General features: G+C 39.3%; 1 protein-coding gene across 1 annotated transcript in view; it reads right to left on the minus strand.

Moving 5' to 3' along the window:
• Positions 1-12857, minus strand: part of ap3b1a (adaptor related protein complex 3 subunit beta 1a) — a 79536-nt gene extending 66679 nt beyond the window's left edge. Inside the window, exons 1-6 of the mRNA XM_081613869.1 lie at positions 12362-12857; positions 9498-9573; positions 9323-9397; positions 5713-5808; positions 4647-4807; positions 2727-2793 (exon numbers count right to left, since the gene is read on the minus strand). Coding sequence (XP_081469995.1) covers positions 2727-2793; positions 4647-4807; positions 5713-5808; positions 9323-9397; positions 9498-9573; positions 12362-12531 — 645 coding nt within the window. The 5' untranslated portion in view covers positions 12532-12857. The remainder of the gene's footprint in view (positions 1-2726; positions 2794-4646; positions 4808-5712; positions 5809-9322; positions 9398-9497; positions 9574-12361) is intronic.
• Between the last annotated feature and the right edge of the window lie 7545 nt (positions 12858-20402).

Below are 20402 nucleotides of genomic sequence, written 5' to 3' on the forward strand. Positions count from 1 at the left end.
TCTCTCCCTACCTGTTGGATTCAAAGCAAGGGACAAATGTTTTTTTTTCTTTTTTAAAATAGTACGTGTTACAGTCCTTAAACAGAACATCGAGAAGACCGTCCAGAATCAAAATCGACGGGTCAGACTTTGAAAAAAGTAAATATCGGTATCAGTCCCTGGGAAGATCGGTGCATCGCTATAAAGAAGAGTCGGTAAGGTTTTGTCAAAGTTGCTTTCATCGGGAAATTTTAGTCATGTCAAGAAAAGCACCAAAAAAAAAAGAATACTTAAAATTAATGTTAAAAAGAAAAGAAAAATAAGTCAAATTTTTCCTTAGTAACTACTTCAACTTAACAATAACGTAAAAGTAGGAGCCCTTCTCAGACTTTTTTTTCCCCACAAGGAAAAAAATGTTAAGTCAAATTTTAACTCAGAAATTAAAAGAGAAAACTGAAAATGATCCAACTTAATGCTACAAAACACAAAGATGTGCCTTGCAACACAGCTAGACATGATTGAAAAGGATTTTGGCTGTGGCACCACTTAAAGATGTCAATGAACTGGTTCTTTTTGATTTGATTGGATAAAACTCAATTATGAAAGAGACAACATTGATCCAGTCCAAGTTATATAAAAAGTTCCCAGAAGACCAAATGAAAACAGGCAACATCAGCCAAAAACAGAAGTAATTCAGCTTATGTGAAGTAATTCAGCTTATAAGAGATGCACATAGAGATCAGCTGCTGATCAGAATCAAGACAGTTTTTGACCTGTTTGGAAACTCAAAAATCCAGTTTTTATCCAATCAGTGAACACAACATATGTTCAAGAATCCAGCTGCTACTCCAGGAACAAGACTCAAAGTTAACCATTTTCAGTATTACTGGATTATTTAAGATGAAGTCAGAAGTGGTACAGGAAAATAAAAAGCCATTTCAAATAAAACAGGGCCTCCAGCAGCATGTTCAGGCTCGTCTGTGACTTAATCAGGATGCAAACAAAAGCAAGATTTTCAGCAGGTAAAAAGAAGGCTGAGCTAAGTCAGTGGTTTTGTGTTTTCCCTCTGAGTTTCACGCCGTCGGTCATTGAACCTGATTGGAAATACTGGGAGTCTTTTGGGAAGTTTAGAGTCGAGGGAAGGATCTGAATTATCTAGGGAATACACACAGACTGATATTTTAACAAAGCTAAAGCTAGCTGCTTGCTAGCTAGGTAATTTCTATGTTTACCTGGCTTGTTGCAAAAGCTTATTTTACTGCAACTTCTCCCTCACAAACGAGGTTTGTTCCTTCAGCTTCAAATAGAAATAATGAATGACCAGAGCAGAGACAGGAAAAAAATACCTTGAATGCCGTTTTACATGTTTTTTTAATACAGTTCTTTTAACAGGCAGTATTATGTGTTTTCATAGTGTCATTTTATAGCACAATCGAGTAACTACGTTACCATCAGTTGTAAATTTCTGTATTTATCAAATATGACTTAAGAAAAGAAATGTTACATCCTGATTTAATGGCTTGAAATTGGGCCTCCGTCTCTTTAAAATCTCACCCTTTCTGAAACTCCACCTTCAGGTAGTCTAAACATGGCTCCTCTCTTAACCCTTTAACAACATTTTTACCAGCGTTGCCCTGAGAAGTGGCTCTTATAATGAGCTCAGCAGATGTGCAGTTCCTCCAGGTGTTTGCTAATTGCTGCTGGCTAGTCTGAAAGAGCTGAGTGGGAAAGTCACTTGCCACAGTTGATTGAAGAATTTATTAAATGTGCATGAAAGAATCAAAGCCACACTCCAGCTATGCTTTTGATGAAGGGAATAACATAACATGATTCGAGTCAGCTAAAAGCTGGAATCAGGAGGTCAAGGTTTTACTGGTCATCTCATCAAAACAAAAATTATTTTTTGTTATTTTGTTATTTTACATGGTTAGCTTTTGTTGTCGTTGCGGCTGCAAGTCCAAAAGATCCTCGCACGGCTTGGGTCTTAGCGTCACAAAAATGCATTACTTTGCAGACATTAGGCATGCGCTGTGTTTAGGATTTTTTCCGCCATTCATCACCGACTGATGCGCTTGTGTGTCTGTGTGATGATGCTGCCCTTTCCCTCTGTCCCCTGCCTCGCAATGTGGGCTCCGGCACGGAGAAGTCATCTGTCTTCGTTAGCGTCTGGTGGCTAAATATGCTCTGCATCTGGTACCGGGCTTTCCACCCACCACTCCCACCCCACACCTCCTTCCCCCCCCTTTTGGCCTAAGCCGTTTTGTTTTGTTTGTATAATGATTGTTGGACTCTATGAATACGTAATCACAACAAACTGTGCGCGATCTGTGCGTGCCAACACAGCCCACGGTGCACTCTCTAGCCTGTATCTACATATCTGAAATTGCCATTTAAAGACCCTTTAGTATTTGCTGTGACCTCCTCGAAGCGAAATGTGCCGCCTGCTGGCTTCCAATGGGCCGTCCGCGTTGTTTCTAAACACAGAATCCAGCTCATTTAAGGTCTACTTTAGAGGGGGAAAAAAGAAAAAAAAGAGGAGCTGGCCTTCGAGAAAATTAAGCTGACACTAGCATCAGTGCGAAAATTCCTTCCAAATGGACACTTAACAGGGAGCATCTGAAGACGTGTGGGTTTAAGTGGGTGTTAACAAACCATGGCATTGCTGAATGAGCTGGGGTGCCGGAGGACTTGCTTGACTCCGGCGCCCTCCGGTGGCCTGCGTGGCGAACTGCGTGGCAGGGACTCACCGTGCTTTTGTCTTTCAATAGTTTCTCGATCACTTCGATCAGATGCTCCTTCTGGTCTGCGTCCAAGCTGAGAGGAAAAGAGAAACGCTTTGAAAAAAGGGGCAAACGGTGAGATGTTACGATGCAATTATTCACATGAAAGAACAGAAATTAAATCACCAGCACTGTGTGGACAGCGAGCAGTTTCATGTGTCTATGGACACCATCTACACTGGTTACAGCCACAAATCTGAATGCATTTTATTGGGATTTTGACTAATAGAGCGACACAAAGTATTGGATAACTGTAAACAAGAAGCAAAATGTGTGATTTTGAACATGTTTTTCAAATTAAAATCAGATGTGTGCTTAGGATTTTCACCCTCACTATTTGGATGCTTTGTAGAACCGGCTTTCTCTACACAAGTGAACTTTCTATCATTTTGTCCATTCTTACGCGCAAAATAGCTCAGCTGGACTTAATGGAGAGCATCTGAACATTATTTTTCCAAGTCTTGCAAAAGTTTCTTTATTGTATTTAGGTCTGGACTTTGTCTAGGACATTCAAAAACATGAACATGCTTTCATCTTAACCAGTGATGTTCTGACATTTTGGTCACATGGGGGCATAATGTCAAGTCAAAAGTACTTGTGGGCATTAAAAAAAAATTTTTTCAGAAATTATATTTACAAAAAGAATGATTTTTTTAAAACTGCTAAACAAACTAAGCATTAAGTATTTGAATTAAACAAATGAAGTTTGTAGGAATGTAGGGTGTAAATTACTGTGTATCATAACGAAATTTTTATTTTGCATGTCTGCCTTATGAAAAGAAAGGCTGTTATTTTAGTTATTTATTATTTTATTATCATATTAGTTGAAAATGATCTCAAAATGACAATATTATTGTTTATCACAATCATTTCTAGGACAATTTATCGTCCAGCACAATCTGTTATCACAGATATTAGGTTTGCAGGCTTGATATTTATTTTGCAATTATTAATAAGCCTCTCATGAACACAGCGGTGGTTGATTAGTTAATTTTAAACTCCTGCTCTGCTCGTTATTTTGATATTGGAACCGAAACGCACAGAATTGCGCAACATCTTGTTGAAACAATAATCACTGAGATTATTATTGCTGTGGGGTCATTAATTTGAGCACGTTTTGTTGATTTTTTTGTTGTTATTCTTTAATAAAGTTATGAACGTTTTAAGCGAGCCAGAGGTGGACGTGCTGGTCTCAGCCTGCTGGTGGCGTTCAGTTTGTCACCTAATGCCAAAATCGACTCAAAACCTTCCGCGATTATTGTACCGCTGCTCTAACAACGCACAAACAGTTCAGTAACAATATGAAATGGGGGAAAAAAGCTGTTTACCAACTGATTAAGTCGTGTTTGAGATTGTTCTTGAAAAACAAATCAGTCACGGCTGATTAGTGGGTGCACTAACGGCTCACAGTGAACCCATTAATTTTTTACAGCAGACAGCCACTCCCCTCTCTTGCAGGTACTGCGTACCCCCGCTAAATCTTTTAGGGGTACGCAGTATCCTGCCGTACCCCCTTACTTTCACCCCTGGTTATTACCTAATCCAGTTTGCTCGTCCTTTTCAGCTAGACTGAATAAAAAGCTTTTCAGCAGTGAGAACAAAGTCTGATCCATTTTTGTATTTAGCCAAGTTTAATCAAATAAAAGCAGACTTATGTGCCACCAAAGATGGCTACCAGGCATTGCAACCCTGTCCACATCCTATAGTCATTCCCTCCTCTCATTACCATACTTCCTGTCCACTAATGAAGAAAGGACAATAGTTTATAAAAACCTTTTGAAAATAAAGTCACAGTTATTAAAAGATGAACACTTTGTGGCAAAATAGGGATCAATCCATATAGGATGAATGTCCACCAATGAGGGCCATTTGTGCATAAAGTCCTACCTGTACAGTTTTTGGATAGCATGCGCAGAGGTCTTCCTGACGTAAGGGGAAAGGTCAGAGGCCGCCTCCTTGATGGCCAGCATCATGATGGGGACGATAATCGGGACGCGGATGCTGGACAGGACCCTTAAGGCACTGGCTCGGATGAACTGGTTTGGGTCCTGGTGCAGAAATGAAGAAGAAAAGTGAAAACATGCCCGTTGTAATGACTGTGATATTTGAGTCAAGAGGGAAAGAAAAAGTAGAAGTTATTTTTGTTTTTATCTCTCCATTATAGCCTAATACTGTATGTTCTCAAACTGTGGCACAAGAAGCACTGACACCAAGTAGTACCGATCTTGAAATCAGATCTCTACAAGAAAATAGAAGTAAAATGAAGTTGGACAAACAGGAAGTTTTGCGGAAAATAATTCAAGATGGAGCAAAAACTGAAGCAGACAATTGTGGAGAGAGAGAGAAAAAACACTGGTGGAAAGTTAAACTCAGATCAAGAAATGACATCAAATCTCAACTTATCCATTTTTGAAACAAGCAGGATTTATTTCCCTCAATGACCCAGCTGATTAGCATTAGCTAATTTCAGAACATTTTCACCAATTTTAGTGGAGGGTTAGATTTACTAGTGGGCTTCAAACTGCCATGTAATGTTGGGGAATATCGCTGTAACAATAAAAAAACAAATGCTCATCTCATGATAATGGCTCTCTGCACTGTGATGATTGCAAACATGCATAACAAGTAGCTTCTCCAATAGTTTCACCACCTTCTGAATCATGTTTATGCAGCACTAAGCAAAAAGCTGCTGGCATGAATGTGTGATACCTCAATAATTTGCTTAAATTTATATGCAATCCAGGCAGTTCTTTGCTATACTGGTGTGGCAAACATGAGAAATTAATTCCCATGGAGTGGAAATGAGTAAGAATGCGTTCCAAATGGATGCAACACCATTTAGACATTACTTGGCGGCTGAAACACTTTGGATTTATTTCAAAGTTGGAGAATAAAACTCCTATGTTTATAAGGCTTCAGACAAAGAAAAGGCCTCAGATTGGACTATTGTTACCTTGAGGGCCCGTTGAAAGGTGCTTATTGACAACAAAGCCAAGTCCTGTTGCTCCTCTGCGTACCTCACCAGGTAGACGTACACAAGCTTCTTCAGCTGCCCAACACATGAAAGAGAACAAAGAGTTAATTTAGAAAGTTCATGTTTTAAGTCAGAGAAGGAAACAAACTGGTGGTTGGTTGTAAAGTCGCTGAAAAAGCCTTGGACTGGAGTTATCAAATGGAAAATAAGAACAATGATGTATGAGATAAAAAGGACAGCTTTCCTGCAGTTTGTTTTTTATTTTTCACTGGAAGTCCATTTATTCAAAGGGCTGAAAAAAGTGTTGCTATAAAAGGTTTCCCGTCTTCAGAAGTTTGTGGTTTGAGTCAGCCTTGCTCTTCGTTTCTGACAGGAACGCTTGAGATTATGTTTGTCTTGCTTTCCTGACTAGCTCAGATGTCAAAAGGTCGGTCGTCCGTTGATTTGTATCGGCTCCTCAGCTAGGAAAGAAGAATAAAACCAGAGACGCCCCAAAGACCAGGCGGCTGGGAGCTCAAAGATCCAATCTGTTTCAGACCGGCGAGCAGACAACGAGGTCGCGCTGACAACACCGAAACGATTTTAAAAAGCCAGTCCTGGAATGTTGGATGTTCATGCAGATCGCAGGCCGTTTTTTTACATTACAATCACACACAAAGTGCTTTCGGAACACCTTTTCAACCCAGGATTTACGCCTAGTCATCAGCTAAAAAGGTCCTGACCCAGAACGGGAACCTGGAGCCTTTGACCCGCACACAGAAGAAAATCACAGGCTAGTAACTACGAAGTCCGTTCTCACTAAGATTAAGAACGGACGGTGTCATTTTTGTCTTCCAAGTGGATTTTCTAGAAGAATCCAATATGAGAAACAAGCAAATAAAAAAAAATAGGCTAACACATAGAGGACTCTGGTGTTTGCTAACTGCTGCTGGCTAGTCTACAGGAGTTGAGTAAGAGGGCTGCTCTGTGAGGCAGAAGCTTGGAAGCTGCAGCTCTAAGAACGAGCTACGCCTTTTGCAGCGAACGAGAAGAGTTTTGCACAGCTGAATGGTTGCCATGGAGATGAAAGGATTTCTCAAACAAGCATGAACCAATCAAAGCAACACCCCAAGTATGATTTTGATGAGCGAACATTATATAACATGACGTAAAGTGCAAAAAAGTCGATTTTACATAAAACTGCCCCTTTAAACTTTGTAGTCATCGTCTTTGTTTTTCAAACACAGTCCACTCTCACACACAGTGTGACGTCACCTCAGCTCAGAGTGAAAACATTTTGTTAGAATATTTAGATTGCTGTTAATTAATTATAGCTCTAAAAGATAAATTAGGATCATTTAAAAATCAGTGTCTGCAAGTCAAAGCTTTACAAAAACAGATTTAAAAATCAGCTTCAAATCTTGTTATGAGCTCAAGAAACAAACCAATGAGACAGAAAAGAGGAAAGAAAAAGTGTGAAAAATGACGACTTGCTTGAGGAATTACTTATCCCATTTATGAGCCGATTTTAGCTGGAGGTCAAGAGAAAGGTTATATTTCAGGTACAATCACGGAGATCTTCAGCCAGTAATCGGGCCTGTGCGTTCCAATCCAGCACGTATTGACCAGCAGCAGAGAACCACAGTTCTCCATCATCATTCTGGTCATTACTGCTGGAATTAATGGCATTACTCACTATAAGAAAGGAGACACAACCCATCTGCCCTCAAGGATCGGCTCCCTTTGATAAAAAAAAAATAACTGGAAAAAAAAATTAAAAAATCTAAAATTTGTCTAAAAAAATGAAACCAAATTTGCTCAATTGTTTGTTTTTTTCCATTATTCTAAATTGGCTTCAAAAAATGTAAACCAATGTTTCTAAATTGGTTTTAAAAAATTTTAAAAATTAAAAAATGTGAAAAAAATTTGAAAAAATTATTTCAATTGGTAAAAAAAAAAAAAACTTTAATTGATTACAAAAAATTTAACCAATCTTTTAAAAATGGTTAAAAAAAGAAGTTTTTAAAAAAAGAAGTTGAACAGCCAATTTAATGTAATGATTTCAGAAAAAAAAATTGTTTCTGAATCAACATCTGACCCTTTCAGGATTAGAAAGACACTGAAAGATTTGCATCTGTTGCACACACACACACACACACACACACTTTTTACTAATAACTATAAATCTAGACCAAAGAAAAAGCAAAACACACAGCTTCAACGTTTGTGGGAATCACAGAGCAGAAATGATAAGAATAAAAATAAAAAGCTTTCATATGAAATCGCAGCAGCTGTCAGCAAACTGCGCTTGCACTCTTCAGGTTGTGCAGTAATTAGTGCGACGCGGTCGCTCGCAAAGATGTGAGGCAGGCGAGTGAGAATGAGGAGGCCATTTTTAGAGACAGACACACACATACCCACTGGAAAGAGCCGGGGAAAGACAAGGGAGGTAAGATGAAGTAAGAAGACCTCACACAACCCTAGCAGCTGGTGCAGACGAGGCAGGAGAGAGAAGATGTGACTGCAGACCGCCTCTGTCCAATTATATCCGCTGGTCTGTCCCCGCTCCCTGCCGCCCAGCTGCTTCGGTGCCATGACTCGTACGCGGCGCCCGGCCTCTGGCCCCCTGCTCACATGCTAGCCCCCTTCGCGCATCGTGATTTATTCTGCTGCTGCTAATCAATATTCACAGGCTCTGGGCATGGACCCCTTTCTGGAACAGCTGCTTAGAGTTCGGTTATTTGCTAAAATCAGCTTCGTGGGGAGGATACCGAGGCCCGTCCTCGGGATGAGAGAAACTCACAACATGCTTGAGTCTTATAACCAAAAAAAAAAAAGAGATTAAACTATGTGTTATCTTTGTGTTTTACAAACTACGCACTACTTTTCAAGTTTAAAAAAAATTTAATTAAAACACATTGAATTTTGTAGTTGTAATTAGTCTTGTCACAATAAACCTTTCTGGACAATAAATTGTCCCGGGAGTTATTGCGATAAACAATATTGTTGCTTTAAGACCATTTTCAAGCAATATAATGAACACATTCTCAAATAAACTTTAAATTCTGATGAACATTTAATACTGGAACTGGAAGACATTTTAAATATCCAAAATAAATAAAACAACAAATAAAATTAATTATGAAGTCTTTGTAAACAAAATTATCCTTCTAAAAACAAAACAAAAAAAAAACAGACCAAAGCACCAGACTGAAGAATTTTAGAAAACTGGATGACAAAAGTCAGAGAGAAAAGAGAAAAACGGCAAACAATGCAAATTAATTTAATTTATCATGCAATTAATTGATTTATTGATTATTGCAAAAGGCCTGGTTGTAATATAAACAAAAGAAAAATCTACAGCAGCCAAACAGACAAACCAAGCTAAATCTGGTTCAATTTGAAACAGAATCAGCTTTTTATAAAATATCCTGATTTAGTTAGGTCATCCACTGCATGGATAATAATAATGCTGCAACTCAATTAAGCCATCCACATGATCCAATTCTTGCTTTATATGAGGAAATTTGTTCCAGCGCCATGCGAGCAGAAACCACGTGGTGAGTCATGCCAACATGAAATGAATCATCTCCTCTCAATGGTGTCATACCTCAATGTTCTTGCTTGCGACATTCTTCACCACCGCCGGAAACAAGTCGGATGCATTTTTCCCCTTAGAAATGAGCTAAAAGGAATACAAATATATAAGTATATATACATAGTAGTTGTGGTAGTTTTTTTTCTCTAAAAAAGTAAAAACAGCAAATAAATAAGAACAAACTCACTTGAACAATCCTCTTCATGGCCTCCAGTTTGAGGGACTCCTTGTTGCTCTCCAGCATCTCTTTCAGGTCTTCGTTTCTGGGAACACGAAGACATTTCTGGTCAACGTCTCAGCTGGAACACGGTGTGCACCGTGGCTATTCAACTAATCAGTTTCAAAGTTTCAACTGGGTCAAAGGTGCTGTGAAATCCCCATGTTCTGGACATCTGGATCCATCTCACCCATTACAGCTACCCCCACCGTGCGCACACACACACACACACACACACACACACACACACACACACACACACACACACACACGTTTAGGTGGCCATCTTTGTGGGGACGTACTATTGACTTCCATTCATTTTCTACAGTCTAAACCAGTGTTTCTCAACCCTGGTCCTCACCACCCCCTGTCCTGCATGTTTTAGGTTTTTCCCCTTCTGCTACACACCTGAATTGTGTCTCTCGGTGATTAACAGGCTTCTGCAGAACTTGATGGTCATGCAATCCTTTGAATCAGCTGTTCTTGAATAGAGGCACATCTAAAACATGCCGAGCAGAGCAGGGGGGCGGTGAGGACCAGGGTTAAGAAACACTCGGAACCCATCCAATCACTGAATAGATGCTTAGAACAGATAAATATGTGGATGTGCCAAAACGTTCTCCAGCTAAACAGAAACAAAACTGAAGTTATTATCTTTGGACCTAAAGATGAGCGAACTAGAATCAATGCACAGCTTCAGTTATTACAACTAAAAACCAGCGATCAGGCCCGAAACCTGGGAGTAGTGATGGACTCTGACCTGAACCTTCAGAGCCACATTAAGACATTCACAAAGTCGGCCTTCTATCACCTGAAGAACATCTCTAGGATTAGAGGACTTATGTCTCAGCACGATCTAGAGAAACTCATCCATGCGTTTATCTTTAGCCGCATTGATTACTGCAACAGCGTCTTCACAGGTCTGACTAATAAATCAATCAAACAGCTGCAGCTGATCCAGAATGCTGCTGCTCGGGTTCTCACTAAAACCAGGAAGATAGAGCACATAACACCAGTTTTAAAGTCCCTACACTGGCTCCCTGTAGCTCAGAGAATAGACTTTAAAATACTGATGTTAGTTTATAAATCACTGAACGGTTTAGCACCACAATACCTTAAAGATCTGTTATTACTGTACCAACCGTCTAGACCCCTCAGATCTTCTGGTTCTGGTTCTGCTCTGCATCCCCAGAACCAGAACCAGACGAGGAGAAGCAGCATTCAGTTTCTATGCACCACAGATTTGGAACAAACTTCCAGAAAACTGTAAAACAGCTGAAACACTGGGTGCTTTTAAATCTCAACTTAAAACTCACCTGTTTAGAGTTGCTTATGGCTAAATTAGGATTAGAGTGCGGGTTTTGATGTCTTCCATCTTTTTATGTCTTTAATGTTTTTAATTTCTTCTTCTTTCTTTTCGACGTTTTAATGATGTAATGTTTTTTGTTTTTTTTATTTTTTTTTTAATCTCTCCCTTTCTCACTGATTATTTCTGTTTTTATTATGTAAAGCACTTTGAAATGCCTTGCTGCTGAAATGTGCTATACAAATAAAATTTGATTGATTGATTGACTGGTCTAAATCTTACCATTACGTATCTAACCCTAACCAAAACTCAATTCACACCTTAGACCTAAATCTAACCCCCTGACCAAGAAACAGCGTTTCTCCTTATGGCGACCACACAGGTCCCCATAACGTCGGATACATCAAGAAAATGGTCCACACACACACGCAAAGGTAACGCTGCACAACAGCAGCACAGTCTGAAAACAACGCTGTCCTCGGAAAAAGATGATTTAAACCGGCTCATTGTTGACATGACGACAATGATCATGTTTTAGGAAGCTAACAGGCCAAGTCACAATGGTTGTTCTCAGTGTCCCATGCGGAGAACAGCAGGACATTGTTACCAGTCAACTGTTTCAGCGAACTCTCAGACAGTTCCCATGTCAAGCATTGTTACGTTTTATTGAGGCTAATTGATGCAAAACTCTGCAGATGCCTTGATTTCACCTCATTTCATTCCACCTATTCAGTCTAATTCTATTTTTTGTGCTCTGAGCAACTTCGTGCTTTTTCTTTCTTTTAACAATATATTTAGAATTCCCAATTACTTTCTGTACAATTCAAAAGAAAGTTTATTCACATTTTATCCATTTTTTTCCACTTCTGATACAGATATCCAAGGTGTAGAATCAGCCGATACCAATTTGATACAAAAACAATGCTGAATTGATTTAAAATTTATCCTTTTTTTTTAAGCAGACATAAATATGCTGAATTACACATTTATTTGATAACTTTGTACCAGTGCAGCATGTTTAAATTTACCAACAGCTTCACAAGCTTGGTCAAACATGTAAAAACTTTCATTTGTTCAGTCACTGCAGCTGAAAGAGTAACAGCCAATGTAAAATAAATAATAAAGAAAGTGAAGGACACGGGTTGAAAACCTTGAATAAACTGCAACAAACCTTCATTCAGATGGTCCAACAAGTGAAATTAGGAATTCTGAACAAAGTGTAAGATAGTAAAACATGACGTCGCTCAGAGCACAAAGCATAGAATTAGACTGAATATCTGATCTTATGAATTGGACACATTCATGGAAACCTGATTTTTTTTTCAATATCTGGACCAATACAGATATCAGTATCAGATTGGTGCATCTCTAGTTTCACACATAAACGCAGTGATTTAAATATTTCTGCTCCACACCGCTTCAAACCACCTAGTCGTCGTTTTAATTCTCCTAATGTTTTTCTGTCTACTTCATCTGGCTCAGTAACCAAGCAGAAATCTCTTCTCAGACAACGGCCTTACTGCTGTACCCGGCTTTGAGATTCTCCCTGGGTTTACCGCCGGCGGTGGCGTGCGTCAGGGCCTGCTCCTCCTGAGTGAGCTCAGGCTTCAGAGTGAGCTGCAAGCTCTCGGCGGACACCAGTACCGTCCTCATAGCCCCTGCCACCTCCGAACGCAGTGACGAGAAACCGCCGTTCATCCTGGACCGTCTTCTGACGGAAAATCCACAAACGTTTGTTTCTTCTTCAGGTTCAGAATGAAGTCGTCATTTTTTGCCAAAGCCAGACACTGCTGGGAAAACACCCCAAGACAGGCTGCATAGACTTTGTCATTCACTTCTCTCTTCCTCTTCTGTTGTGCAAAAAAAAAGAAAGAAAGTCACAAGATGCCCCCTTTAACTCGCTAACGGCTGGTCATCCTTATGCCTGAGGACAGGGTTTGTTCACGTTCTCTCCTCCTGCTGCTGCTGGATGGACGTCATTCGACTGTTTCTGCTCCCTGCTGGCACATGTGGCCCTGGCTGCCTCACCTGCCTCCTGGCTTTGTGTGCGACTCAACAGCACTTCCCTCTAGGGGAAAAAGGAGGGCCTTATCTTGACTGGTGGGTAAACATAGAGCCACTTTTCCTCTGCTACCGCCGTACGATAAACCACTTTTGGACCGACACGGCCGGGGTCTGCATGCCCTGCCAAGTTTGGCAGGCGAGGCCAACAGGACAGGCCTTTAATTAAAGATAGCCGAGCCAGGATGAATGTGAGGAAATAGCCTTGAAGACGTGGAGTACAAAAGAAGGGAGGTTCTTTTTTTAATATTGTAAATGTAGAAATCTGGCTTATGACAAATTTAGTTTTGGCCCATTTGAAACCCGTATTGTTTTCTTTGAAGGGATGGATTGACAGTTTTTGGTTGATGTGTTATGCGTTTTCAGTCCACGTAGTATCATTTAATAGCACAAACAGGTAATTACTTCACCTTCAGTGATTATAAAAACAATGCATATATCAAATATGACTTAAAAGAAATTTGACGCCTTGAAATTGGGCCCCCGTCTCTTTAAGAAGCCCCTGCTATTTCCAATACTCAGCACTTCATCACACAACAAACCTATATTACGCATTTACAAATATTCGTTAGAGCACCAGAAATAGTTCGTATAATGAGCTCAGTAGATGCACTAGGTGTTTGGTAATTGCTGCTGCTAGTCCGAAGGAGCTGTGTGTGGGAGGTGCGTAGCAAGGCTGCTTTGTGATGTGGAAGCTCTGCTTTTATAAACTCGAATGGTTGAACTAAAGGATTTCTCAAACATGCATGTAAGAATCAAAGCAGCACTCCAGGTATATTTTTGATGAGGGAATAACAATATACAATGATCAATAGCTTAAAAAAAAGTTGATTTTACATAGTACTGCCCATTTAAAGTATATTTTTTGAAAGTCTGTAATGTAACATTCTTTTCCTAATACAGGGTTTAATATAATGTCTTCCCACCTTTTGCGAATATAACAGCTTCCACTCTTCTGGAACGACATTTCATAAGCTTAGGGAATGTATCTGTGGGAACTTTTGTTCACTCTTTCAGCGTCACTATTCATACGCATGATGAACTCTGTTTTGACACATTATTCATATCTTGTACTTTTCTTCTCAGTCTCTTAGCTCGTCAAGAGACATTACACTTCTGCAGATTTGTTGCTGAGGTTTAAAGACAAAATATAAAAAATAAATAAGTAAAAAGTTCTCTTATCACACACACCTTGGATAACTTAAATCTGCAGCTCTCTTCACTAATGTGTTTGATTTTAAAAGTAACGGATACAAAAGCTGATTCAGATTGTGATTTGCTGACCTCTGGTGGTCGTTTTCTGACCTAAAATGTTAAAAACAAAAAAAACTTCCAACATGCTAACTGTAGCCTCCTTTATACCAAACTAAATTGAAGAATAAGCAATGTGAAAAGTTTTGCAACTAGAAAAGGTGTTTGACATTCTTATCACATCTTTGCTCCAACAGTCACAGTTTGCAAAACTGCAAAATTATATCAGAATGTAATTGGGAAAACAGTATGTTTTCTACAGCTCACGCTAGAAATGTGTAGTAAAATTCTGCTTTTTAATGATTGACTTTGAAAGATTAAAAGCATAACCATTGTAAAAAAAAAATAAAAATGCATGACAAAGTTACACACCGACGTGAAGATTAGGCAAACGACCTACAAACAAGGAGCAAAAAATGACAAAGAAAATCAAAAACATTAAACTAATAAAAGCACATTTGATAGAGGGACGCACAGATCAAGTTTTTTTCTGGCCACTTCAAATTTCAAGCTCAATTCCTGTTTTTTTTTTGTTACTTCAAGAACTCAAACAGAAAATATAACATAAAATTTAAATAATACAAACTTCTCTTTTACATCAAAGCTTGTCCCTAAGGTAGGCATTTACTGCATCATTTATTGTGACAAATTTCTTGTAAAAATTTTGATTTATGGCAATAAATTCCAATTAATAATGCTTGGGGGATGAGGGGACTAAAACTGACTGTATTGTTGGAATCATTTTCTCCATCTTTTCATGAGGGCATCAATAGCTTCCAAAAAATTGTATAGGATGACTAAAGTGATAAAAATAACAATCAGCTCCATATGAATTAGACCATTTCAAACATCTTTCAAAAGCGGCATTGTGCGACTTTGATTGCTGTGCCCATAGGCGTAGGAAGAGGGGGGAACGGGGGGACATGTCCCCCCCAATATTGGAGACAGTCACATTCGTCCCCCCCAATAATTTCACCGCAGTTGCGAAGAATTTTTAAATCTTCCACTCGCACGCTTTTATTTTGAAGGCGCACAACAACGCATTCAGCAGAGCGCTTTCTCCCCTTCCCCCCTCTGAACGGCTCAGAGTAAAGGCAGCAACAGACGGAGTCAGAGAAACTCCGTTTGAATGAAGTAAACGATCTGTCAGGAATGTTGCCATGAATATCGCTCGTTTATAACATCTTACTTTCATATATAGAACTAAATCTTTTTGGTTAAGCGGTTTTAATTCTGGGATAGTCACATGTTCAAAATTTTACTGCCAACTTTGATTAAAAGTTAGCTAGTCTAGTCACAATGATTTAGAATGAGACTGAAACAGCAGCGAAATGAGCCTTTTTATTATGTAAGCAACACCTGATTGTACTGACCACTTAACATGTATTTATATTATTTAGATATTTAGGAGACAGCGTGCTGAATGTGAAGAAATGAGGAGTCTGGTGAGGTCTCATTTAGTTTATTGAATATGCATCAACTGTTTTTATTTTAAATAACTAAATTATTTATTAAGAGGAGCAGTCAAGACTTAGGAGCAGTGGAGTTTTCAGATGAAGATATAAAATTATATTAATTTCAGTAAAACCAGAAAGGAGAACAGGTGAAGACTGATGTCAGGTTGATTTCTTTCAACGTTTCAATATTTCTTTCATTGTTTCCACACTATAAGGGTAATGGTTAGGAGACAATAAAAAAAGTGCTTGAGGAGAGGTTTAAAAATAAATTAGTGAAATTTTTTGCTACACAGTAAATAGTGTGTAGCACTCTATTTACTGTGCTACAGTAAATAGCACAGTAAATATTTACTGTATAGTGCAAATATTGTATAATAATAATGTATAATAATATACATTATTATTATACATCTCAATAATGTGTACATTATTGAGATGTATAATAATGTATACATATGAAAATTAAGTTGTTTAAATTCTCATTCTGTATGATAAAAACATACTTTTTATATTTAGTTCCAGTGTTGTAGTACTCGAGATCGGTCTTGGTCTCGAGAACATTTTTTGATGGTCTCGGTCTCGTCTCGGACTCGACCGCATTTGGTCTTGGTCGCTGAGGACTCGGCATTTTATTTCAAGACCAGTCGAGACCGCAACTGTGAAAATGTCACTAAACATGCAGCATATTATCCAATTCATTTGTTAACATATGCAAAACGCACCGATTAAAATCCAACCAAAAACGTGACTTGCCAATTACGCGTTTATGTTCCTCCCTTCCCCCCTCACCTTTTACTCGCACGCGGCGCTCCAAGACATGCGCAGTGGTTTTCTCTCAGCAGCAGAAGATCTGTCTAATAGTCAGCAATAGAATAACGCTGCATAAATCATAAGAAATCCGATGGCCACAGCTAACTCAGCAGCGCTTCGCTTTCACAGACGGTGGGGACAACGTCTAACTTTTTTCGTCACTTAGAAAAGTATCTCAAAGAAAGGTAAGCTCCGTTGACGTGGTGTTAGTAAAGCTAGCTGTACAGAGACACATAAGAATTGTGATGAAAAAAAGTTGTCACTCACTGCTCTGAATCATTGTGCGGAGGTGTTGACTGACTTGTCACACATATGAGACAACGCTGTGTCCAAAAGTCTGCAATGTAGTGATGCGACATTCAGGAGCAGTACAATTCTTCTGCACGGGTCTTTACTCATTGGATAGGACTGGAGTGTTTCCGAGAGCCTATCAGATTACCATACGCTATCAGAATAGCATACATCAGAGGTTCCCAAACTGTGGGGCGCGCCCCCCAGGGGGTTTGCGCCGTGCCATTGCAGGGGGGGTGCAGGAAGCCGTTTGGATTAAAAAGAAAAACAAAAAAACATGAATACTATATGTCTGTTATTCCTGTCAATTTGATACAGTAGGGGCTTCCACACTTCCCATATCTGTGTCCTCTGTCACTTTTATCAGCGGTTAAAACTTTAATCCGTTGTTAACATGTGGTAATCAGTTTTTCGGAGCCTCCTTTAAACGCAACATGAGCGCTACGACGCTGGGTTTACACCTGTGCGGCAGCGAAGGAGACCTGCTGCTGCTGTGCGAAGCTGCACAGGTGTGTTAGAATCATGGCAGCAAACCAGCAAAACGCAAAGAACTTTTCACAGTTTTCCCCCCAAACTAATAGACTGTTTAGTAAAGCTGCTTGATGCAGGTAAAGTCAGCTAAAAGATGACTAGCTAGCTAATATGAATACATCACTTTAAGCTTAACAAGTAGCTTATAGGCTAAGTTGTTGTCCATGTTCAGCTACATAGATTCATTTTGCCCCTGAAAAAGTCAATGCCCCCCTCAAAAATACATCGTTCAACCACACAGCTATTTGTAGCGGGTTGCAAAAAATGTTTGGAAACCACTGGGGTTTCCAAACATCGGATCGGATCGTAGCAAAGCAGAACAAAGAGTTTGGTAAATTTAATATTGGTTAAATTTATTAAGTATTTAATATCTATGTGTTTTTATGGGAATATGGATCTTTCAGATCAATTTGAGAAGTAATTTTGATCATATTTCACATTTTATCATATCATGTATAGCGTGGCGCTGGTCTTTGTCTTGACTTGGTCTCGGACCCTAAAAGTCTTGGTCTTGTCTCGGTCTCGATACACTATGGTCTTGGTCTTGTCTTGGTCTCGGGTTAGGTCAGTGGTTCTTAACCTTTTTTGAGGTACCGAACCCCCCAGTTGCGACTAAGGAGCAGATTTAGACTATAGAATGTGGTAAAAACTGTGGGCTTTGCTGAAGTAATTAAAGACAAAAGTTCAAATCCATGCTGAGAGTGGAACTCCTTCAATCAGTGCTCCTCCGCAGCCCTGATTGGCTAAGCAATGTAATATGATTCTCTGGAGCAAGTGATGGCAAAGCGGGGCGTCATCACGACTTTACACAAGTGTGTATAACACCGCGGCAGAGGCTCCGCCGAACCCCTGAGACCGACTCATCGAGCCCCTGGGGTTCGATCGAACCCAGGTTAAGAACCACTGGGTTTGGTGGACTTGACCACAACACTGTTTAGTTCACATTCTGACACTGTACATTACTGTAGTGTCTGTTGTAAATCCATGAATCCATGCAGGAACATCAGGCTGTAGAGACTCAGAGGGAGGCAGAGACAGAAACGCATATCTGTATACATTTCAGTTAAATGTTTGCGGCTGAAAATGACAGGAGAAAAAAAACTTTTAGGCTTTTTGCTTTAGCATTTTTATGGCTCATGTTTGGTAAGTTACTGAATGCAGAGCTGGAAAGTGAGACTGAGTTTACAGTGAGGAGCTAAGGTGTCTGTTAGATGTGAAAAGTATCATTTTTTATTTATTTTGTAGATCAAACTGTTGATGTAGAGAGTTGTTCAAGAAGAACAAAACTTGTTTTTTAGATTTTATTTTTGTTGGTCATACTGCTGTATTGAGTTTAAAACTGTCGAGTCCTATTTTATGAGCCGTTTTCTACTTTGGTTTTAGAAAGAGGTAGAACCTGTTCAATTACCAGTCAATTTATATCCGTGCATTTTGACAAATAATCAAATGTCTTTTGGCCAATAACATATTTCAGAATCTGGTAGCCTGTCTGTGCTACCAGAGTGTGTAGCTTGCTAGTTGTGAGGCAAATGCTAAAGTGAATGTTCATCCTGGAATGACCGTCATTGTACTATGCATAATTTTAATCTGATTATTGGATTGTTAATAGTAACATTTTAGAATACTTGTTACTGAAACAAGGGTCAGATTAGACTAACGCATTACTGATGTGTTGATGGCACAATAGATTATGACATTTCTGCTCAAGCTATTTACTGATCTGTCAGGATTCCGATATGCGTCCCCCCCAATGACAGACTAGTTCCTACGCCCTTGGCTGTGCCTTAAAAAAAACAACTGAAAAGAAGGGATAGTATTTTTATTATTATCACGATAAACATCAACCAAAAATATCGTGATGAAATTTGAAGCCCATATCGCCAACCCCGAATTCTTAACTATTTGCAGTCAAATTTGGAAAAACTAAAACCGTTTGCGCAACAGCATAACAGAGTATACATACAAAACGGTGACATGTACTACATTATTATTTTATTGGAGTCAGCTGAAGTTAAAGGGGTGTAGTTGGAGCTCACATGACAAGTCAAAGGTCCTTAATGATGGTGTGCAACAAGGAATGCTAGCAAGTCTTTCAGAGGCTGCTGGCCGCAAACAGCTGCATGGCGTCGACCACAAACCTGTTCACTCAAAAGCTCGGAAGTATTTGATAGCGAAACATATGGAGTTGACTTACTTCTTAAAGTCGGTGCTGAAAAGTCCAAAGGCAGCCCCGCCGCTGGAGGAGGTGGCGGTGGTCTCCTGCCCCGCTTCCACCGCAGCCTCCGCGCCTCCTTGCTGGTCGTTGTACAGAGCTGTAGTCGACATGACTTCGCTTCTAAAACTGCAGGCCCCAGAGGAAAACTGACTCCGCGTATGTTCGGAGCGGTAAACGTCGCGTTACCTTGTCAAGAAAAACGTCACCGTAGTGTCTTTTTTTAAAGTTCCTGCAGAGCTAAACTTCTTCCAGATTTTTCACAACTTTTTTACACGCAGAAGCGGAAGTGTGAGTTGGACAAGTTGGCGTCACATGACTGGGCTTCAGCTGCAGGGCGGCCATAGATATACAACAACTAGAGCCTGATGCAGGCGAACCAAGTGTGTTTTCAGTTTTTTAAATGAAAAACCCTCTGACATAAAAACATTCAGAGAAATAATTAAAACTCGTTCAAATCAAAATGAAATTGATCAAAGTTGGGGGAAAAAATATTTCATTTGACCGTGAAATGAAAAAAAAAACATTTTTAATTTGTGAAATTTGTCAAGTATAATTCCAATGCAAATTTCACAGTTTAAAATGATTACAACTTGAAGCCATTGTACTAAAATTACAAAATCAAAAAGTAAACAATTTACTGGATAAAATTGCCAGAATATTCAGTTCAACCATAATTTATTGATTCCGAAGCGACCATTTGAGTTATGTCTTTTTTTTTACATAGTTCAAATGATATCTATGGCTATGGTTATGTAAAAATTATGTTTTTTTTCATTTCATGTTTATTAATAACAAGCACAATTGTGTTTTCCTTATGTTAAGTAGAGCAACTGCAAGAAAACAAGTAGCAGCGAAACCATGCTCTACAAATATAATTATAGAAAAACATGGTTTTTTCAGTCTGTCAATTAAAACAGTCTAGTTAGCGATGGCCCCACCTTTAAACTTCTCAC

The sequence above is a fragment of the Poecilia reticulata genome, chromosome 12 (assembly GCF_904066995.2).
Source record: "Poecilia reticulata chromosome 12, P_reticulata-male-v2, whole genome shotgun sequence".
Lineage (NCBI taxonomy): Eukaryota > Metazoa > Chordata > Actinopteri > Cyprinodontiformes > Poeciliidae > Poecilia > Poecilia reticulata.